The sequence below is a fragment of the Penicillium argentinense genome, assembly GCF_028826775.1.
Source record: "Penicillium argentinense strain IBT 30761 chromosome Unknown utg000009l_segment0_segment0, whole genome shotgun sequence".
Taxonomy (NCBI): Eukaryota; Fungi; Ascomycota; class Eurotiomycetes; order Eurotiales; family Aspergillaceae; genus Penicillium; species Penicillium argentinense.
The window spans coordinates 3,275,474-3,297,409 of record NW_026622668.1 but is presented as its reverse complement, the minus strand read 5'-3'; the positions used below and the strand labels follow the sequence as shown (position 1 = coordinate 3,297,409).

The following is a 21,936-nucleotide window of genomic DNA, read 5'->3' as shown; positions in this document are numbered from 1 at the left end:
GGAAAATGGAAACCAAAATGAAACAAGCAGCAAGGATCCACCGCCTCGTGAAGTTAAATCTCGGCCCCCGAAGTAGCGAAGAGCATTAATTGCGTAATTTCTAGATATAACATCACCCACTGTGCACCCTTATTTCACATCTGTCTCTGCTTACTGAAACAAAAAAAAAAAAAAAAAAAAAAAAAAAGGTCATACGAGAATCCAACAAGATGGGCGTCACCAAGCTCGCCTTTCTACACTTCAAAACCAAGACCCATCCACCAGTACAGAGACAACCTTAAAAGAGGTCCGAAATGCCCAATCAACATACTCAAGCTATCAAGTCCACTTCTTCCGCCAAGTGGAAGACCCAACCTACATCTACCTATTGAGCGGCTGGGACTCAAGTCGCAAAATACGACCAGTGGATCGCACCCGAACAAAACCAGAGCTATCTTGAACGACTCAAAAACTGATATCGATGTAGAGTGGATGGTTCATTTCGACCTGGAGGTACATTTTTACCCCTCGCCTAATGAACAATTCCTTACCATACATATGAATAAACTCTAGCCCTCAGAATCTACAATCCCCTCAACGCACCGGTCATCACATTAACGCGGTGCTTCATTGAGCCGAGCAAGAAGGACGAGCTCTACCAAGCCTTTGCTATAGGCCATCTAGGGCTGAAGTCGTATACGGCTCGCTTCGCGACTTCTGGCGCGTGGAGGGCTGATTTGGAGGATTGTGAAGACGGGGACTTCATGCTCTTCTCTGTATGGAATTCTGTGGAGGTCATTCTGGTTTTGCTAAGACTGAGGCGTGGGTGAATTTTAGTGATATTCGGGATGTGGTTAAGAGGGCGGATGTTAAGCATGTGGTTAAGGAGAGATTGGAGTGATTTGGGTCTAGAGCTTTGTATGGGCGGGTTACTTGCTACTTTACATGTATTTACGACTACTAGTAGTCAAAAGAAATTCAACTAGGCATTATGGGTCATCATCATAGTCATCAGCGTAAACAAGTATGGACAAGAAAGAAAGGCCAACTGTTGGAAGGCAATAAACACGGATATACATGCATAGTTATGTCCCATCACCCTCAACACCCCGGAATCCAAAAATGAAAATAAGAAGCTAGTGCATAATTCAGAGAACCTTAGGCTTCATCCACTCGCGTGTGCCGACGCCCAAGTTAAGACCATTGCATTCCCACCAGCTCCGAACACGACCATCAGCGCCAGAAACCGCATCCTCGAGCGCTTCCTCGATATCGCACGTCTTGAACTCAACGCGTAGACCACAATCTTTCCACCACTGCAAAACATGATCGTGGCCGTTCTTTGTTGGACCGACTAGTACTTGATTGTCGAAGATCATCTTGGGACCTTTCAGTCTGTACCAGAAGTCGAGAACGTGCACGTGGCCGTGGGTGCTCGCAATTCGAGCAACGTTTTCTGCGTGGCTGTATGGGATACCAGATGCGTCCCACCATGCTAGAGATGCGGTGCGGCCGGATTGTGCGGCGAGCAGGACGGATTTACCCACTTTTAGTGGGAGGGGTTTGTATGGGGATGCCTCTGCCGAGGCGGATTTCCACCAGTCGAGAACGGCGACGCGGCCTTCTGCACTGGCGGATTCCAGAGCGCGTTCGGTGTATCGTAATGGAAGACCAGAGTTGAGCCACCAGTCAAGGACATGGATGAAGCCGGCGCGGGAGGCCCCGTCCATCGCATCGGCCATGTATTCTTTGTTCGGAAGTGCAGGGGCATCACGCCACCAGGTCAAGACTGTCGGGTTACCGTAGATTGCGGATGCACGATAGGGGATGTTGGTGAGGCGAGAGGTGGTCCAGAGAAGGTCGAGGTGGTTTTCGGTAAGGTAGGAGAGAATATCGGTTCGGGAGAATTTGACGATAAGGTGGCAAGCGAGGTCGGAGAGAGGTTTCCATCTGGGTAACGCCTCGATGCGTTTCTTGATAGCGGCGGATGATCCGCGGAGGATGGTGTATTCGAGGGAAGCGGGTGTGGACATCTTCAGCAAGTGGCTCTGCCATTCTTGCGGGACGGGGATATTGGTTGGGATTCCGACTGCTTTGGCTATTTCCCAGTCGCCTAGTTGGTCCTCAAAGATATTGAGCCAGATCTCTAGAGGGAGTGATTGCACTTTTCCTTCAGGGTTGGGCCAGTGCGTTTGTAGATGGCGAAGAGCGGAGGCGGTTTTGAGACTGGTCACTTTGCTTGATGGGCCGATAGGTTTTGAGGTCGATGATGCTTGTGATTCATTTCCCGATGCTGCACTTCCTTTCGAGACGTCCCATGGTGACAAGCACAAGTATGTCTCCAGCGATCTGTGCAGATCGCTCAGCCCATCCCAAGCAAGTGGTGTGAGGTCTTCGGGTCCATTGGACTTCCATAGCACCGGCTTGACGATGCGAATCCACCGCCAGAATCGGTTGATCTCCTCCAGCTGCCGAGTACTCAAAGGATGGTCCCATTCTGATACCGTCATGCCTGGAATAAGGATCACCGGCTTCGAAGAAACCCAACCCCGCAGAAGCGCCAAGGTCAAAGTGTTGGTCAAACCCGCCAACATGGATCCCAGAGCGCCAGCGTCAATGGGAGCGACCAGGAGCATATCGGCCCACTCGCAGAGTTCAGCCGTCTTTGCCTTCAGCCATTTCCGTGCTCCTGTCTTCTTATCAAAGGTCTGGCTATCCACCGTGTCCATGTAATGCGGAATCTTGTTTGTGCCGGTCAAGAGAGCTGAAGGTTCGTCGGTAATCAGGCGAAGCTCGATGTATGGGTTTTGTATGAGCGATGGGAGCACGGCATCGGCGAACGCGCTGTCGGTCGACAGCAGGAGGCGCCGGCGTCTTTGGCGCAACGACGCTGCATCGCGATAGACTCGATAGCCTTCTTTGTTGCCGATCACCGTTTCTTCGCTATCGCCATCCACCTCCATGTCGCCAAGTGTCACAATCCTTGTGTACCCGATCTTCTATCCGGCTTTATCGTTGTCGTGACTGCCAGTGGTAAGGTACTCAGTCGCTGTTGCTGAATCGGACCGAAGGCTAGCTGCTATTCCGAAGCAACTACCTAGGCAACGATCGACGTAGGCGAAAGTGTAGATATGGTGAAAGTGGAGGCGTGATGGATGGAGATCCAGGGTCAAAGAATGAGGTCAGATCGGGGGGGAGAAGAGGAGCTCGAGAAAGTGAGTCGAGCGGATGTCAATTGGCGCGCCGAAAGTCAACGTTGGACAGGTGCAGCTTGGGGCGATGATCAGGCAATGGAAGCGGTGGGCGCAACTTTTATTTGGAGCATCCACAGGCCTTCACAGCACTTTACCTCGTGCAACCCGTACTTTTTCAGTCTTGCTTCCGAGCGGTGTAGATGTTCTGTGCTGGCTGCGGATGCGTCACCACGTCTCGCCACTCGGGGAGAAGCAGAGCTGCAGCTGGTTTGGGGCGAATCAGGAAACGCCGACCAATGCACCAGAAGCGGGCGACCTGCCAACCAGAAGAGACGCAAAGACAACCTGCACTAGCGTAGCGTAGAGTCGAGTAGTTGGCAACAAATGCAGGCGGTTAGCGGCGGGCAGACGTGCAGCGATGCACTCGCGGGATTGGGCAGCACCAGGCGGTCAACGGGTGACTAAGTCTATTTCGAGTAAGTAACTAACGTAATCCACTAGCAAGTGAGACACACGGGCGCGTGAGACAGAAACCGCGGTCGCGCCCCAGCGCGTCAACCTCCTCATTTCAACTACCCACTATGCCCCCAATTCGCAGTCAAATTCCTCAAAATTCTATCAACCAAGAAGGTAGGATCCAGCTCGCAATACAAGCCTTTCAGAACGAAGAATTTCGATCAATTCGCGAAGCTGCGCGCCGATTTCAAGTACCTACCGCAACTCTCCATCGCCGATACAATGGCAAACTTCATCGGTCGGAAACCCGCGCCAGCAATTATAAATTGACTCCAACTGAAGAGGAATCGCTCCTACGGTGGATACTCTCTATGGATACACGTGGATCAGCTCCCCGGCCTTGTATGGTAAGGGATATGGCCAATATTCTACTAGCAGAGCGTGGTAGTCAGACTGTTGGAGTCAATTGGGTTTACAGATATACAGAGCGCTATGATGAGCTCAAATCGCGGTATTCTCGTCGATATAATTATGAGAGGGCAAATGCGAAGATCCAAGGGTTATTAAACCATGGTTCGACCTTGTACGACGCACGATCGATGAGAATGGTATCCAACCTGAGGATATCTACAATTTTGATGAAACTGGCTTCGCAATGGGGCTTATAGCCACTGCGAAAGTCATTACAAGAGCTGAATACTATGGTCGGAGGTCAGTTCTACAGCCAGGGAATCGCGAATGGGTCACATCGATTGAATGTGTGAATTCAACGGGCTTTATACTCCCACCATGCATTATCTTCAAATCGTCAAAGTACCAACAATATGCATGGTTTGATGACCTACCCGACAATTGGAGAATCGAAATCAGTGAGAATGGCTGGACTACAGACGAAATTGGGCTTCGATGGCTAGAAAAGCTATTTATCCCTGCGACTACTAGTCGTACTAGGGGTAAATATCGACTACTAGTTCTCGATGGCCATGGCAGTCATTTGACCCCCCGTTTTGATCGATTGTGCGAGCAAAATGATATTATTCCAATCTGCATGCCTCCGCATTCGTCTCATCTACTACAGCCTTTGGATATAGGCTGTTTTGCCCCCCTAAGGCGCGCGTATGGGAGCTTGATTGAGCGCAAAGCACGGTTGGGGGTCAACCATATCGACAAGTGATTTCCTTGCAGCATTCCCACAAGCTCGCAAAGAGGCCTTTAAACCAGAGACTATTCAAAATGCATTCGTCGCAGCTGGTTTAGTACCATATGATCCCGATCAGGTCATTTCAAAGCTTGATGTTCAACTTCAGACACCTACCCCCTCAGGTAGTCGACCAGGGAGCCAATCGAGCGCGTGGAGCCCTAAAACGCCGGCAAATCTCAAACAATTGAATCGACAGGGCTCTTCAATCAAGGCACTGCTTAAGAAACGTTCGCAAAGCCCTCCGACGCCTACGAATAAAGCTATTGATCAGCTCCTCAAGGGCTATCAGCAATCGTTGCATTCTAATGCAATCCTTCTAAAGGAAGTCCGCGATTTACGGGCTGAAAACGAGACACAAAAGCGAAAACGCAACAGAACGACTAAGCGCGTAGCTCATACGGAGGGTTTTACGGGCCAAGAAGCCAGGGAGTCGATGAACCAGGCTCATGAAGCTCCTAATACTGCCCCGGCGGAACCAGCTGCGTCAGCTTCCCAGCCAATTACACGCGCACCCCCGCGATGCAGCGACTGTCATCAAATAGGGCATAAAAGAACGCAATGCCCTGATAGGTCTAATAGATAGAAATTTGAAATCAATGGCGTTGTTGGTTTAATAAATTGGGTTGAAATTATAGTAGCTGGTTTTCTGTCTCACGGGCCCGTGTGTCTCACTCGCTAGTGGATTACGTTAACTATAGAAGGGAGATCATTCAGTAGAACTAGTACTGGAACTGTATAGTACTATGAAATGCTAGGCTAAGCAGCGGTGTACTCTATATCTGCGAAGATTTTGATCCGAAAGGGGTATACACAGCTCATGTTATACTGGGGAATTGTTCAACGCCGGGACAGGTTGTTATGCAGCTTGTGCTCACGCATCGCGAGACTAGTCAATGCCCCCAACACCGTCACACCCAAGAGGGCCAGGAAAACCGCACGCAGAGAAATCATATATGCATCCAGGGTGCCAGGGATCCAATCCGGAGGGAGCTTGCGGATCTCGTCCAGGCTATCGCGGAGTCGGGCGATCAGCTCTGCAGCATGCTCCCGGCCGCCAAAGCGGGACCAGAGCCCAGTCTTGAGGGTGTTCTGGAACACCGCCGAGGCCACCGTGATGCCGATCGTACTTCCGGTGCTGCGGAAGGCGTACGAGGCGGAGGTCACCACCGCATGGTGCTCATGGTCCACGGCCGAGATCAGCGCCACCAGCGTGATGGTCAAGATGCTGCCATATGCTGCTCCCATGAGGAAGAAGTAGAGGAACGGGAGCCATGCAGGTGTGGTTAGTGTCAAGGTGCAGATCAACGCGCCCGCGGTCACCAGGAGGGTCATGGCGAGATGGCTCAGGATCATGTACCGTCCCTTGGCCCGCATGATAAACCCGCAGGCCAGCGATCCAATAGAAGTACCGATCGCCTGGGGGATCAAGCGCACCCCCGCCGCCGTAGCCGACATGCCTTGCACCTGGAAGTACAAGGGCAGGTAGAACAAAAGACCAAAGACCGTCATCGTCGTGAACCAATTCGTCAGGCAAGCCGATGCCACGGTCCGATCGAGCAGCAGCCTGACCGGGATGATGGGCTCGGTCGCGACCTTGGCCTCGATGTAGATGAACAGCCCGAGGAACGCTGCAGACAAGGGCAAGGAAGTGAGCACTATGGGGTGTGTCCAGGGCAGTTGATTACCACCAGTGTTCAGTCCCAGCAAAAGAGTCACCATCGTGACGACCAGGGTGATGGCACCGAGGAAGTCCACACGCTTAATCCGAGCCTTGTCCGTCTCCTTGACCGGGATGTTGACCTTCCACGCAACCAGGATGCCAGAAACGACTAGGAACGGGACCTGAATCAAAAAGGCCCAGCGCCAGCCCAGGGTATCATTGATCCAGCCGCCGAACACACCACCCAATCCACCACCGGCGCCATAGCAAATGTTTCCAACGCCCTGCCAGATTCCTCGCTTCCGAAGAGGAACCAGGTCGGACGTCACAAAGGTTGAGATCACCAAAAGGCCACCGCCCCCCATACCTGCGACGACACGGCCGAGAATGATGGCCCACTGGGTGTTTGCCAAACCGCAGATCAGGTTCCCGACCGCAAAGAAGACATTAGAGAGGACCAATCCCCAGCGACGCGAGTAGATATCGGTCAATCTTCCGCTTAGCGGCTGGCAGGCAGCGTTCGAGATGAGGTAAGAGGTAGCCAGCCACGAGAGCAGCGAAAAGGAATTGAAGGAGGAGGAGATGGGGCCCGACAGCGTCGCCACGATCGTGGTATCTGCAGGAGTTCGAGATTAGCAATCACTCAGGGGTTTTGTCGATAAATTGCATCTCGAGATGAGTCCATACCGAGTGCTGCGAGGAAGACACCCAGCCAGATACTGCACAGAATCACCAACAGTTCCTGCGTGCTGGGCTCCTCGGCCACCGGTTCCTGACCCTCGGGCGGGCCCGCATTGGCGGGGTCATCGCGCAGCAACGGAGTCTGCTCCGACGGGAGGATTCGCGACGTCTCGTCGGTTGACATGACCACAATTGGGAGTGATATATCCCTTTTGTCTTCACGTTGCAGGTGGTGGTGAATGGCGAGGGGAGTGCGAAGACGGAAGGGCCAGCCTTGTGCGGAGAAGCTGTGCGGAGACGGAGCTCCGACTCGGCGTTCGGAGCGATGCTTACCACTCGCACTCTATCACTCAGGTAGACCAAACAACACGAGCTTTTCGTCTAATGGGTTATCATATTAAAGCAACGGAAAGTTCAATCTCGAGTACAAATCAAAAATTGACAAGTCGGTTAGACCGGTGCAGCAAGCACCACGCAACATCACAACCATCACATGACCTCTCACTATATATATTTTTGAGACATTCATCCTATGCGCCGCAGCTTGAGATAGTGAGTGTTCCATCGAATGTAATGTCACAATGGTACAATTATTATCTTATGCTATTACCCTGTATCTGGATCATGTAATTTGATTAACTTATTAACTGTTTTCGATTATCCTAAATTGATTGATGAAAAAGGAATCACTATTCGTGACGTTGAAGGACGTGGCTGACTCGGTCGGACTATTTTTGTCAACGGCCGTCAGTATTTCTAATCATTAAACAAGCTCCGATAGGATTGCGCGGGGCGTAGAAACTGAAACCAAGCCTCTTCTTTCGTAATGTAAAGCTTTCTTTGAGTGATTTGGACAGGCTGTGGCGTTGCACTAGCAGGACGCATACCGGCTTGAACAATGGAAATGAAGAAACCCCGTTTCTGCCAAGCGGCGTCGGCGGGTCCCATCGAACTCTATCAGTCGATCACAAACATTGCCCTTGCACGAGCATTCCACCGAATCAACAACGTTCTGGTTAAAGAATCCGAGTCAGTGGGGAAGTAAGCCCCTGGACATGTGAAATTCTCTAGATAATCATCACCTCGCCGTGGAAATAAATCACGAACTCGAGAGACGCTAGCTGCATGACTTCGCAGGCAAGACTGCCTTGCTGATGTAGTAACGGAACTGCTAAAGTATATTACTAGTACCGTAACCTCGGGAAGGCGCTACCGAACCACCATCTAACAGAGAGTAGTATTCGTTCAGGATGCTGTCAGCCCACAGCCCTGTCGCTTTCGAGTTGCAAGGTCTGGTTTCGGGTCTGACGGATATCAGGGAATATGAGCAAACAAACGGTGGTGATGTGCTAGGTTGCTGACTGCTGAAAAAGGCCCCCATTGTTGCTCCTGAAAGCTGCCACCCCACCCCAGTCTCATTTTCACCCCTCCATCGCTCATTCCCATCACGATGGCCTCCCACGATCTCCCTGCAGAAACCGACTATATTATTGTCGGAGGCGGAACAGCAGGTCTAGTCGTCGCCTGCCGGCTCTCAGAAGACGCGAATGTCGCCGTCACAGTCCTGGAGGCTGGAGCGGACTGCACACAAGACCCCCGAGTCCGCGACCCGGGTGCCTGGCATGGCTTGTGTGGTTCAGAGTTGGACTGGAAGATGAAGATCACTCCTCAGGTTAGTTCTTTTGCTCCCAACAAGCATACATACTGCCGACTCCCGACATCGAGGACAGTGCTGACAAACATTATTCGCAGACCGGCCTGGGTGGACGCCCGCAAGATCACCCTGCAGGAAAATTACTGGGCGGCACCTCTGCGATCAACGGGTCGGGCTTTGTTCCTCCATCACCTGCGGGCATCGACGCCTGGGCGAAGCTCGGGAACGATAAATGGACCTGGGAGACCCTTCGCCCGTACCTGCAAAGATGCTACACGGTGACGGCACCAGAGGAGCTGCCTGATATCAACGAGAACCAGCGCGATCCAGCCCATGGGCCGATCCAAGTGAGCTATCCGGCTTTTGCAGACAAAGCGGGAATAGCACTTGTCAACGCCTGGAGCGATGCATTCAAAGCCAAAGGATACGGCTTCAATGACACAGATATTCTCGCAGAAGACAGTATCGTCGGCGCCCGTCCTTACTCTGCTGCCATTGATCCAAAGACTGGTCTCCGGAGTAGCGCCGACAGTCAGTACGGTGCGATCATAGCGTCGCGCTCGAATGTCAATATCGTTACGGAGACGACCGTCCACGAGATCTTGTTTAATTCGCAGTCGAATCTGGTAGCAACCGGTGTTCGCGTTGAGCAAGACGGAGGCGTGAAGATTGTCAAGGCACGAAAAGAAGTCATCTTGGCCGCGGGCGCGTTCCATACTCCCACTATCCTCGAATACTCCGGCATAGGCGATCCTGCAAGACTTGAGCGCTTGGGGGTTCCTGTTCGGATTGACCAACCGAACCTGGGCAATACCCTGCAGAACCACCTCATGAGCATTCTACCTGTCCACATCAAGTCTAACCCGAAGATTAAAGGAATGGCCCCTGGATTCAAGTGTCTGGGATTCACAAGGATCGATCCGAGCGAGCAAGAAGAGCTTCTCTCAGCCTACGCAGAATCCGACCGCCCATCCGAGAAAGTAATCCGGTCAATAATCCAGAGTCCAAAAGAGTCCTCAGCGACAGTTTTTCTCATCGCTAGATCCCCGGAGCTAGCTATCGCAGGAGTCATAAATAGTTTCCCTTTTTCCCGAGGAAGCTTACACGCCGCCGAAAAGGGCTTCAAAGTGACACCTGTTGCCGACGCAGGTTTCTTCAGCCATGAGCTCGACATTGAGATCCTGGCGCGAAACGTGCGCAACTTCTACCAGATGCTTTCCTCGTCGCCTTTGAACGAATTCCTGGAGTTGGGCGCTGTGCCGACCGATCTCGTTTCAATCAAGGCTGGTCTTAAGGCACATGCGCTATCCACGCATCATCTTTGCGGAACTGCTGCGATGCTGCCTCGCTCTGCTGATGGTGTGGTGAATCAGGATCTGAGAGTTTATGGGACGGAGAATTTGCGCGTCGTCGATGCCAGTATCATCCCGCTCATCTCGCATGCTAACCCTATGGCAACGGTGTATGCGGTCGCTGAGCGGGCGGCTGACTTAATTCGGGATGCTTAGAAGATTTTTCCGTGATTATGCGATGTCTCGAAATGCTGAAAGCATTTCTAATTCTCGTTAGGTAGTCACAAATTCAATGCTTGGTGAGAATGATGACCCAACAAACATTGCCTAATCAGGACAAACACGGCGACAGCCAGTGTTCGAGACCCAGCACGATCAAAATATCGCAGTCCTGCTTTATTGAATTCTTCCCTGTTGAAAAAAAATGAACCTAACCCATTTTGAGCAAAAGGAATGTGCAATTCACCCAGGCGCTGTTATGAAACTTGGCAGGTATGTAGGAGCAACCTGCAATAAAAAGACAGGAGAACCACGCGTCTCCAACACATAATTAAACTCACCGACAATCCCCCACAACACGGAGCCAGCGCCCGAGACGACATGGCACCGCTCAAAATGCTGCTCCTGGCGACGCTGGAGCTGGCTGCCTTGACACGCGCCGCGCATCTGAAATTCGAACTGGACCTTACCTGGAAGAAAGGCGCGCCCAATGGCGTGGAACGCGACATGATCTTTGTCAATGATGCCTTTCCTGGGCCGGCGTTGATCATGGATGAGGGTGATGAAGTCTCAGTGTGTATCGAGCGTTCTTCTATACGATGCTACTCCAAGGTACTAATTGGAGAAGATAGCCGTGACCAATCACCTCCCGTTCAACTCGTCAGTGCATTTCCATGGAATTGAGTAAGATAATCTCTTCCCTGTGATGGAAAACCGCGGCCTAACCTTTTCATCAAGACAAAAAGGAACGCCTTGGGCTGATGGCGTGTCTGGGTTATCACAATGGGCTATCCTGCCGGGCCAAACATACACTTACAAATGGACGGCGACGCAGCCGGGTACATATTGGTATCACTCACACGATAAGGATAGAATAATGGACGGGTTGTACGGTGCAATCCAAATCCGGTAAGTCTGCTCGAGGTTCACCCTCATCCGAGCATTCTCTAACACTAGCCAGACCGTCGAGTGATCGAGACTCACCATTCTCGATGATTTCTAACGATGAAGCCGATATTGAGGCCATGAAAGAGGCAGAGAAAAATGCCAATCTCGTCATGCTATCAGACTGGGACCATTTGACATCCGACGCATACATGCATGCCTTGATGGAGACGGGCTACGACATTTTGTGAGTTATCATGATGATCATGTCAAGAAAAAAATTAGCTAACATCGCCGTTATGGTAGTTGCTCCGATAGTATTCTGATCAACGGTGGAGGATCAGTCTATTGCAAAGACCCAGAAGAGCTTACAGCTCTACAGCCACCACAGATCAGGGCAGTCGTCACTGAACCGCTGACAGACAAAGGGTGGGTGAAGACTACCAATTCATTCAAAACTTGGCTAATAAGCATTTTTAGATGCGACCCTTTCATGGACGTATTGCAAGGCACCTGGCCACATCACCCCGAAAAGCTCCCGGGTGGCCTGAACTCGGGCTGCATCCCTAGCCAAGGCGCGAACGCCACTTTTCAAGTCAATCCCGACACAAAGTGGGCCAGTTTCAACTTCATCAGCGCAGCCAGCCTCAAGGCCCTCACAGTATCCATCGACGAGCATCCGATGTACGTATACGAAGTGGACGGCCACTACATCGAGCCACAGCTGGCCCACCAAGTTCCGATCTACAGCGGGGAACGATACTCGGTAATGGTCAAGCTCGACCGAGAGCCTGGTGTCTATACAATGCGGGTTGCCGGCAACGGAAACCAAGTTATTTCTGGCTTCGCCACGCTAAACTACGAAGGTGGCGAGAACAATCAACGCGAGTCAGTACCATACATTGACTACGGCGGTGTCAACACAACAGCATCCGTAATCCCGCTCAATACCACTCACCTCCCGCCTTATCCCGCAGTCTTGCCAGCAATGGAAGCCGACGACTTCCACCTCCTTCAGCTCGGACGCATCAATTCATCCTGGGAATGGACTCTGGACGGTACCGCTTTCCTGCCGGCAAACCTTGCTGCGATGGAGCCGGCATTGTTCGATCGGAAAGCACCTGGTCTCGAGTCGGCGCTGAAAATCGAGACAAAAAACAATACCTGGGTGGACATCGTTTTTCAGCTCGTCATCCCGGAGCCGACGAAGCTTCAGCCTCCACACCCGATACACAAGCATTCAAATAAGGCTTTCTTGATGGGCGCTGGCCAGGGCAAGTTCGCGTGGAATTCGCTGCAGGAGGCGGCGGCTGAGTCGCCAGAAAGCTTCCTTGAAACCCCTATCTATCGAGATACCTTTCTGACATCACCTGCTGGAGAGGCCTGGATTGCAATCCGGTACCATGTCGTGAATCCAGGTGCTTTCCTTCTGCACTGCCATATGGAGACGCATTTGTCTTCGGGGATGGGTCTTGTGCTGCTGGATGGTGTGGATGCTTGGCCGGAGGGTGCTGAGCATGTGGGAGAGTCCTTCTTTCACTCTTGAGACAACCGTGGATGAAGTCAAGTTATTGGTAATGATCGGATATAAGTAACTAGTTAATAGTGTGTTCTATATGTTGACACAATCTATGTAGCTGCTCAGGATCGGTATACGGTTCTAAATGTTGCAGTGTGAAATATCGAAAACGATATCCCTTGTTCTGTCCTAATCCTCAGATTTACACAAAATCCTACAATTGTATCAGCTACGAGGTCGTGCAGCGGTGGGAGTGTGAGGAGCGAGAGGAGCAACATAGTACTTACACCGGGACCCCTGGCCTCCGTAATGACAATTTGCACCCGCCACCACGTACTATTATTCCGACTGAGGCTACACCTATCCCAGAAAAACCCATATTTGTGAGCTCCTTCTATTTTACTACATATTAACCAAAACCCTCATACTAACAACAGAATTAGCAATCTACTACCCCAAAGCCATTCCACTTATGGCCAACTTGCAACTATTCCGATGGTTGGCCCTCAGCCAATTCGATCTCGTATGTGTAGGCTCTTGCTTTGTCTGGCCGAAATAGACTTTCTGATGAGGGATGAGGTCGATGCTGTAGAGAAGAGAGAAAAGTGTTGAAAAGGCGAAGGCGAAGTTTCTGATGAGATGTGGTCGATGCTGTACCGGAGTGAGAAAAAAGTCGAAAAGGTGAAGGCAAGGTAAAGGCGAAGGGAAGGCCAAGGATGAAGTGAAGGTAAAGTCAAAGAAACGTGAAAGTCAAGCTCGAACCTTGGGTTTGTAGTTGAAGATGAATGATGTGCAGAGAAGTGGTGATGTCTGGAGATGTTGGAAGAGTTGAAGATAAACCTTGGACTTGTATTTGGAGAAGAGCTTGGTTGCACTTGGATGAGGGGTAGGATCTGTAAAGAGGCGAGACGAAGTGAAGGTAAAGTGCAAATAAAGCTCAAACCTCGGATTCATAGTTATGATGAACGGATAAACACTCTATTTTTCCTGGCTCCTATTGCTCCTATGATTATCCACGAAAATCAAATTTGAGCTATCTAAAAAGCTTTAAAATGTCGCTGACGATGAAAACAACGCCAAGAATACCGCTATGGGTAAATTCTGAAAAGTGTTCGTTATAAATTTATTGCATCTTATAAGTCAAGCTAGTAGGGTCATTCAAACACATTGCCAGGCATTCTCATCAGTGTAGTTGCCCGGCCCCTTATAAACATTGCGCCGAGGGTAACGGCAGTGCTTGCGGTGATACTCGATCTTTGACCCAGGGCCGTTGGAGAACTTGGCGCCACGAACAGTATCAGGCGCCACACCCTTCTCAACCCACTGGACCATAGCCATGAGAACATTGTCCTGGGGGTCGCTACCGGCGTAAGTATCAGTGCCCTGACCAATACCATAGGCACCATCTCCACCGCCGCAGTGACCCATGCCACTGATAGCGAAGAAGCGGTAGAAGTCGTCGAGGTCGGAGGGTGCCATGTCCATCGTTTTCGAGACATGTGAGTAGTACCACTTTGAGTCGTCGGAGCTAATGAGCTGGTCCTGCATACCGTGGTAGTGAAGGACTTTTCCACCAGCCTTCTGGAAGGGGGAGATGTCGCCCTCGAATGTTTGGATGTTGTACGGGTTCTGGGCGAGGGCGGCGGCAGCATCCTTGATGGTCCAGCTCTTCCCATTCCATTTCGGATTGTTGTAGACGACGTACTTAAACCAGTCTGTGCTGTATGGGAATGGACTGCCGGAGTACATGATGGGAGCGGCGAGGTTCTCGGAGCCGGGTTGCATGCGCGGGTAGAGCATGGTGCCGTTGCTGCCGTACAGAGGGGAAAGAATTTGCTGGGCTGTATTCACCTGCTCCGGCGAGAGACAGCTTGACTTGTTCTTGGTACTCGAACTGCAGATCATAGTCTCGAGAATTGGGTGGCAGAGATCGGTATCTTCGATAATGCCATCCTTCGCGCCATCCATATCGTCGCATTGACGGATGATCTCGTCGTGAACGAGGGACCACTCCGCGGTGGTGAGGAATGTCTTTGATGAGGGTGAGCCCGTGATGGGGTAGAAATGCGCGCTCCATGAAAGAAGGCCGATGAAGTTGATTGCGGGAGCACCGGCCACCACGCCGTCGAAGTCATTGGGGTACTTCTGGACAGATTTCCATCCCTGGCGACCACCTGTGGAGCATCCAAGGTAGTAGCTCTTGTTGAATCCCTCGTCATAGAATTGCTTGGTGAGCTCTTTGCCAATGACGACACCGGTGTGAACGGAGCGATAGGCAAAGTCTTCGACGACTTCGGGGTGCTTGTAGAATGGCTTGCCCGAGGTGCCGTTGTGACCATTATTGGCACCGACAGTCGCGAAGCCCAGTTGCGAGGTATACGCCATATCGTAATATTGAATACCTGCCAGGAAGTTAGCACGGCCAGGCAAAGATATGTCGAACTGAATCACTCACATCCCGATAGGCCGCCGTTGCCGGTACTCAAGAACCGGCCCTTGTAGTCGCGAGGGAACCAAGCCTCCAATGTGATCTCGCTGCCATTGGAAGTCGCCACAGCCATCGCGATACGGCACACGTCCGCCGTCACAGATTGAGAAGACGCGCCACACGAAGGTGCATTGTCAGGCAGAGAAAGATTCGTGCCCCCTGACACATACTCGGCGAAGTTGACCTTCACATCGGGGATATCAATCTTGTCACCGAACTGCACACACTTGGTCCCAAAGGCATCCTGGTTAGCGAGAGCCAGCGAGCCCAGCGCCAAGAGTGAAAGAGCACTAAATCGAGTCATGTGGAAACAATTGACCGTCAGGCGCATAGGTATCAACAGGTACGCGAATCGATTATCGATGGGTGTGCCCGTACCTTAAGTACAGCTTGATCCACCTCGGTCCCCTCCCCCTGAGTGACCCCATCGTGGTGCGCGTTGTCCATCGGGAGGGCATCTTACCGAGAATCGGCAGTAACGGAGAGATCATCTCCCGCTGGTTTCAAGGGTCGATCGTCGCCCGAAACAGGGAATAGCCGAAGATATCCCGACGGGGGTGGAGCCTGGGAAGGGGCTCGACGAGGGCGAATTGGGCCTTGAGGGAGGCAGCGGGATGAATCGAGATGAAGAATTGGCCGGAGAATTACGCAGCATTTCTGATGGAGTCAAGTGGGGTGGAAGGAAGGCCCAAGGGGAAACCGCGATGGATCGCGGATATTGCGCGAGTAGTGCCCTTCAATGCGTTTGATGAATCCGGGGTCTCCACAAATGCGGGGGCGCTTTTTCAGCCACTCTTAAATGGCTGTTGAGCTCGGCATTTGGCTGTTATCACGGGCTGTCATTGGTTTCTGTCTACCTAGGTTAAATGAAAACAATCTGATACCTGTATTGACAGCAGTTCCCCTGCATGGGGGAGCCAGATTTGGTTTCACTGTTACCATCGGAGGTTGCGACACGTCATGGGGCGAGCACTTCCACGCACGATGCGGAGATTTTGATACTATTGGGTGCAGACAGCAGGCAACGGCTATCTGATTTGAGTTTTTACTTGAGGGATCTCATATAGTAGAAGCCGGAATATATGGAACTGATTAGGATTGCGTTGCCATTAATTACGTGGTGAGCTCGTCTTGACTATGTCCGTAATGGACTACTGAACCTCAGCACCACGGTAAGGTGCGAGCTCTTCGCTGGGGATAGATGGCAGTTAGATTGGAGATAGATTAGACCAAGGAAGAAAGGAAAGCTCAATTGACGATCCGCCGTATCCGTTAGTTTGTACCGCCGTTGTGTCGGATTCATGCACCAGGCGCTCCAAGTCCTCCATAGATTCCCTCTCGAGATCTGTCGGTCCTTTTGGAGACGGTGTAGCAGACCTGATTCCGGGCTACGGCAATTGCCTCCGGAGCATTCACTTCATCGATATCGACCTCATCATCGGCGAGGCGCTGAATGCACGCTCGTAAGCTCGCCTGGTGCCGAGCGTTCCTGGCGAACATGTTTTCGGCAGAGAGGCCTGATGCCAGATGACGACGCTGTTGGCAGAATGGCCGGTTAAGCGTGCGGCGATTCGAATGGCTTTGCAAACGTGGCCAGCATAGTCTTCGAGTCGTAGGAGTCGTACTTGTCGTGCTCTCTCCTCCAACCTGTCAAGAACGCCTTCAATCTCGACACCTCCGCGGCTATCAACCTTGGTCTGCAAGTCAGAACCGGGTTTTTTTTTTTTTTTTTTTTTTTAACGGCGCTGTCGAGCATGTCGAGAATTCGGTGAAGTCTATGAATCGGTGGCTCAACGGCTGCGGAACTAGATCCAGAGCTAGCAGCCCCGCGCCTCGATGGGATGAGGATTTCTCAGCTGATGACGAAACAGGACTAGTAGGAGAACAGGAATGGGAAGTGGTGCTGGTAGGGGTGGAGTCTGTTTCTGTTTCATGAATTTACGAGGGGTCGGAGTTATTCGCCATTGGGGGTGTGCTATCCCGGTCAACAAGCTGTACGGCTGCAATTGATTTGGTAAACTCACGGATTCATGTCGAATTTCAAATATCGGCGTCAAAAAATTGCGCAACAAGCGAGGAAGAAAAGGAAAAGGAAAACAGTCGCCTTGAGAAAGCGAAGAGTAAAAAACCCGGTGCTCGCTGAGGCAGGCGCGGATGCCATCTCCAATGAGCAACCGTCGACCGAGTACGGCGTTGTCAATACGGGTAAGTGCGAGGTTTCCATAATCGGTGAACGAGCGGCGGGCTGACCTCTATCTGGCAAGGACTGTTTTGGGAGACCGCAATTTGACATTTGGCCAGACAAGCCGCATAATACAAAAGTTCACGAAAAGTCGCTGACGGGGAGAAAGGTGTCTAGCTTTCAGAAGCCTAATAGATTATCAAGGAGATTGACGTTTCCATCCTTACCCTCCCCCTCCCGGGCGGTCGTGGCTTCGCTCAGAGACAATAGTGTGACAGAGCTAGAAACTTGATCAAACATGGTGCCAGACTTGACGGCGAATATCCCGTCGACTATGGTCTTGGTAACTGTCAGGTTTATTGCTCAGTCACCTATCTCTTGCCGGTCAGCTACCTAGTCATTTACCCGGTCACCTACATTAGTATACGTAATCAGCTGTGTAGATAACTATTCGAGAGTGTGATGCGCTATGTAAAATGAATGGGATCAGGATAGAATAATTCTCGCCCAGAGAGCAGAGGGTTCATTTGTAGACTCGAAGAGCTTGGACATTCAAGCCGAAGAGCTAGCAGATACTTGAACGGTCAGCGAGGGGTGGTGGTCTGATGACTTGACAGTTGACAATGTACCGAGTGGAAGTTGGAAAATAGAATTTTAAAAAATAACGGTGCTCGGATTCAATTTCGAAGTGCTGAAATGGGGAGTGGTCAAGTATCTACAAGCTCTTTGATGAAAATGTACTTCCAAGTACACTGCGTATAATTGGAAGAGAAAGTATTCACATTACACAAACTGAATGTATCGAGTGCCCACTGATAACAAGATCATGCAATGAGGTTTCTATTTCCCAAGCTCTGAAAGGGAATTCAAGTATCTGCAAACTCTCTGATACAAATGCATCGCGAATATAATGGGCATCACCAAAAAGACTAGACCTGACTCTTCGGATCAGACCTACTTCCACCCTCCCCCTCCCGAACAACAACTTCTCTCCTCATCTCAATTGCATTAGGCTGCATATTCCTGACAAGACCAACCGTATCCTCCCCTTCACTCTGCGACGAACTCACCCCCGTCTTCACATGCGCAGAGTAATAGCTCCTCCCCATCTCAATATCCGAATAGAGAGATTCTCCCGTCCTCTTGCGCGGCGGGTCACTCCCGATCGTATGTTCCGCTTCGTGCAATCGGCCCGCCCGCGGCTGTTTGTTGGCGTAAAGAGGCTCGATGTAGTGGCGGAAGAGTGGGGCGAGGGCCGGGAGACTGACGACGATCATGCTGAGCCAGAGTTCGAGGAGGCTGACGAGGCCGATTATGTAGAGGCCTTTTACGAAGTCGGCAGCTGTTGCCGGGTCGAGGGTTAGAATTAGGCGCCATACCATTACCGCGACGACGCTAGGTTCCATTATTAATAGGGGACAAATATGAAATAGTAGAGGAAGACAAGGAAGGGACTTACAAGAGGCCCATTCCGAACATAATTCCGATGGTGATTTTGTTCTGGATTGGCATGCGCAGTCGCCAGATTGCAGGGAGGGGTAGTAAGGCGATCATTGAATCCAAAACGATGTTCATAGAAATGGACGCAATTTCCTGAACCTCCAAATCTCGACAGGAGCCACCCGGCACCGGGTGCCACTGATACGAAATGGGATGGCACTGCGTAAGGAAGACCGGGACGAACGCGATAAAGTAGGCAGTCACCATTCCGCTCACCACCCAGACAAGAATGCGGATAGGGCGAAAAGTACGGAAGAGAGTCGTGTACAGGGCGAGAATGGACAGTTTACAGCACACCGTGCCGACTAGCCAGGTCATACTAACGCCGACGATCATCTGGGACGGATTATTATCAATCAGTGTCGACGTGGGGATGGATCGGCAGGTAGATTGACAATCATACCTTGAGTTGCACGTGGAGTTCACTTTCAGAGAGAGTCTTGGTATGCGCACCTAGCCCGTTGATAATCGCCCAGTAGTTGAGGCCGACCATGGCGACGGTGCTGATCTAGACTGGTTTAGTTCCGCAAGGGATAAGGGTCTGCTGGTTCTGGTTCAGGTACTGACATAGGCGACGATGACGAGGTAGTCGGCGAGATGGAGGCTCTTGCGTGTTAAATGGAGGGCCCAGACTCGCATGGCGATCACGCCGGTGGTAACGAGCGTAAACACGGCCATCCATATTGATAGCCGGACGCCTGCTGGACTGATGGCCATTTCCTCGAGTGCCCGTGGGATACCAGCATGGGAACAGGAGATGCTGGAGGTTCAAGTTGGATCTGGATCCAGGACGAGGGACATTCCGCATGCTTGAAATAAGCAGCAGGGCTGGCCGACTTGACCCTGGTCGCAGCGATCCGCGCTGACTAGTGTGACACCCTGCATTGCAGTTCGGGACATGCAACCGACCAGAACCCGGCGATTGGTACGTCGCTTGACAGGGAGTTCATGCTGGGAGGTTGACTGGCACGCCTGAGCTTCCAGTACTGGAGTGCGGTGCTTTTGGATAGGACGGAGGAGGAAACAAATGCGACGCGACGCGACTTTCTCCTCTTCCGCGGCTCTTCCCCACGCCCACTTTCCGTTGTTCCTTGAAGTCTATCCTCACCTTCACTTCTCCACTCCCGAGTACCTTCAACTACGGAATCACATCATGACTCGACCCCCGCTACCGTCGTTGACTCGCACCTGGCATAGCTCCTCGTACGCCTCGATCGATGTCTCGCGCCCAGAGCTGAGCTGTGCGGGCAAGAGAGTGGTCATTACTGGCGCCGTAAGTCGATCGTACCCATCCAACCCTAATTTCTTTCTTTGGTCCACGATATCGATCGATTCCTACTACACTGGTACTCCTAATCACCAACTAACTTCTCTCAGGGCAGTGGAATCGGCCGCGCCATCGCCCATGCCTTCGCACGGGCAGGCGCCAGCGAAATCATTTTGATCGGTCGCAACGAGGCTTCGCTACGAGAGACCCAAAGCCTGTTGAGCAGCCAGACGAGTACTTCTGTTCGCCCCGCCGATGTGACCGACGAGAAGGCCTTGGCAGAGATAGCGGCCGCAGTGGGGACGTGGGATGTGATGGTCCTCGCGGCTGGGTACATCGCAAAGCCCACTCCGGTGCGCGAGTCATCTGTTCAGGAGTGGTGGCAGTGTTTTGAGGTGAGTCTCGAATTTGGTTTATGTTTAGTGTTATCGCGAAAGCATAGGTTCATGTGCTAACGATGGGATAGACCAATGTCAAGGGCACCATGGTTTCCACCAATGTCTTCCTCCCTACTGCGAACCCGACTCACGCCGCCATCATCGGCATTACTGCTGCCGTGGTCCTCCCCGTGCAAACTACAAAGGGTATGTCGGCCTATATTAGCTCCAAACTATCACTGGTCAAGGTGATGGAATACATCGCGGCAGAGAATCCGAATGTCTTTGCCGCGGCCTTGCACCCGGGGATGGTCAATACGAAAATCCTCCGCGAGTCTGGGGCGGATCCGAACAAACTGCCTCTCGATTCGGGTAAGTGATCTACAACAGCTCTTCTTTATCAAGCTATGATCCGCAATTCCGTCGAGTATGTGAGCGGGCCGAACTAATTTTAGTGCATAGATGACCTCCCCGCCGACTTCACCGTTTGGCTCACCAGCCCCGAAGCCGCATTCTTGAACGGTCGCAATGTTTGGGCAAACTGGGATGTTGACGAGCTCAAAGCTAAGGCCAATGAGATTCAGTCGGGTCAACTCTTGCACGCGGGCGTGTATGGGTGGCCGTTTAGCCCCATCTAGAGTATTACCACAGTGGCCAATTTCGTATTCTTCGCTCCGATGGCAAGATTCCAGTGCCACGCGTATTCATCAAGTTTACTAGTCTGTAAGCAAACACTTTTGAATGGACATGTTTTTCCTCGACCGTGTTTTCTAAATCCTCACCCCCTTGCTCCCACTCGACAAAAGTCCACACCCTAGGCACATCCGACCCTCCACCTGAAGAATCATAAACAGGATAAGCTCCGACGTTGATCAACCCGCCACCATGCAGTCAGCTTTTGGTTCTGCTTTTCGCCCCATGCAGGCAAACTGGTGGAAGTGCAGGGTTACATCGCAGCGGTATCCCCTCATGAGGTCGTACAGAATCAGGTCTTTGCCTCATGCGAGTGTTGTGGTTTGCACGTTCGACTGCAATGTGGCTTTAGTGTATACGCTCGTGCCGAAAATAAACATCTTGAACCAACCTGAGCTATGTACTGAGTGAGTCACTCGACTCCAGAATATCTCGAGCTTATGCGGCCCCACAGCGCCCGTGGATCAGCCGAGTGTTATTTTTATTTTATTTCCATCTGGACTGACCGGCGTTTGCAGTGCTTCCCTGCCAACTTTCAAATTGGTCCGCAGCTCGGGTATTCTGCCGTTTGCCTGAGATGGCCAAGCTGCGACTGAATCATCTGAGATGAAGGGGTTTGAGAAGATGAAAGTGCTTATCCTGCACGCCCGCAGGACACAATAGCATTCCTATTCCTTGTACTAGCTACA

The 21,936-nt window shown here is 51.6% G+C and overlaps 9 protein-coding genes across 9 annotated transcripts; 4 read left to right on the top strand and 5 right to left on the bottom strand.

The window, feature by feature from the left end:
- Positions 1-189: 189 nt before the first annotated feature.
- Positions 190-809, top strand: N7532_008817 (uncharacterized protein; the record flags this gene model as incomplete). The annotated part of the gene is made up of 2 exons (XM_056621309.1): positions 190-467; positions 560-809. Coding segments are annotated over 2 exons (528 nt in total), but the record flags the coding sequence as incomplete, so codon positions are not given.
- Positions 810-1,127: 318 nt separating this feature from the next.
- N7532_008816 (uncharacterized protein) lies at positions 1,128-2,942 on the bottom strand (the record flags this gene model as incomplete). Its single annotated transcript, XM_056621308.1, has 1 exon — positions 1,128-2,942. The coding sequence occupies one exon, from the start codon at positions 2,940-2,942 to the stop codon at positions 1,128-1,130; it is 1,815 nt and encodes a 604-aa protein (XP_056472114.1).
- Positions 2,943-5,667: 2,725 nt separating this feature from the next.
- Positions 5,668-7,355, bottom strand: N7532_008815 (uncharacterized protein; the record flags this gene model as incomplete). Its single annotated transcript, XM_056621307.1, has 2 exons — positions 5,668-7,106; positions 7,178-7,355. The coding sequence occupies 2 exons, from the start codon at positions 7,353-7,355 to the stop codon at positions 5,668-5,670; spliced, it is 1,617 nt and encodes a 538-aa protein (XP_056472113.1).
- A 1,266-nt stretch (positions 7,356-8,621) lies between these two features.
- On the top strand, positions 8,622-10,333 carry N7532_008814 (GMC family oxidoreductase; the record flags this gene model as incomplete). The annotated part of the gene is made up of 2 exons (XM_056621306.1): positions 8,622-8,843; positions 8,924-10,333. The coding sequence occupies 2 exons, from the start codon at positions 8,622-8,624 to the stop codon at positions 10,331-10,333; spliced, it is 1,632 nt and encodes a 543-aa protein (XP_056472112.1).
- Positions 10,334-10,717: 384 nt separating this feature from the next.
- On the top strand, positions 10,718-12,767 carry abr2 (laccase abr2; the record flags this gene model as incomplete). Its single annotated transcript, XM_056621305.1, has 6 exons — positions 10,718-10,909; positions 10,965-11,020; positions 11,075-11,245; positions 11,298-11,468; positions 11,528-11,650; positions 11,702-12,767. The coding sequence occupies 6 exons, from the start codon at positions 10,718-10,720 to the stop codon at positions 12,765-12,767; spliced, it is 1,779 nt and encodes a 592-aa protein (XP_056472111.1).
- Positions 12,768-13,898: 1,131 nt separating this feature from the next.
- faeB-2 (putative feruloyl esterase) lies at positions 13,899-15,532 on the bottom strand (the record flags this gene model as incomplete). Its single annotated transcript, XM_056621304.1, has 2 exons — positions 13,899-15,142; positions 15,196-15,532. 2 exons carry the CDS (start codon positions 15,530-15,532, stop codon positions 13,899-13,901), a joined length of 1,581 nt encoding a protein of 526 aa, XP_056472110.1.
- Positions 15,533-16,527: 995 nt separating this feature from the next.
- Positions 16,528-16,728, bottom strand: N7532_008811 (uncharacterized protein; the record flags this gene model as incomplete). The annotated part of the gene is made up of 1 exon (XM_056621303.1): positions 16,528-16,728. The coding sequence occupies one exon, from the start codon at positions 16,726-16,728 to the stop codon at positions 16,528-16,530; it is 201 nt and encodes a 66-aa protein (XP_056472109.1).
- Positions 16,729-18,339: 1,611 nt separating this feature from the next.
- On the bottom strand, positions 18,340-19,627 carry N7532_008810 (uncharacterized protein; the record flags this gene model as incomplete). The annotated part of the gene is made up of 4 exons (XM_056621302.1): positions 18,340-18,805; positions 18,870-19,246; positions 19,314-19,418; positions 19,478-19,627. 4 exons carry the CDS (start codon positions 19,625-19,627, stop codon positions 18,340-18,342), a joined length of 1,098 nt encoding a protein of 365 aa, XP_056472108.1.
- Positions 19,628-20,063: 436 nt separating this feature from the next.
- On the top strand, positions 20,064-21,192 carry N7532_008809 (SDR family oxidoreductase; the record flags this gene model as incomplete). The annotated part of the gene is made up of 4 exons (XM_056621301.1): positions 20,064-20,183; positions 20,288-20,572; positions 20,644-20,926; positions 21,017-21,192. 4 exons carry the CDS (start codon positions 20,064-20,066, stop codon positions 21,190-21,192), a joined length of 864 nt encoding a protein of 287 aa, XP_056472107.1.
- Between the last annotated feature and the right edge of the window lie 744 nt (positions 21,193-21,936).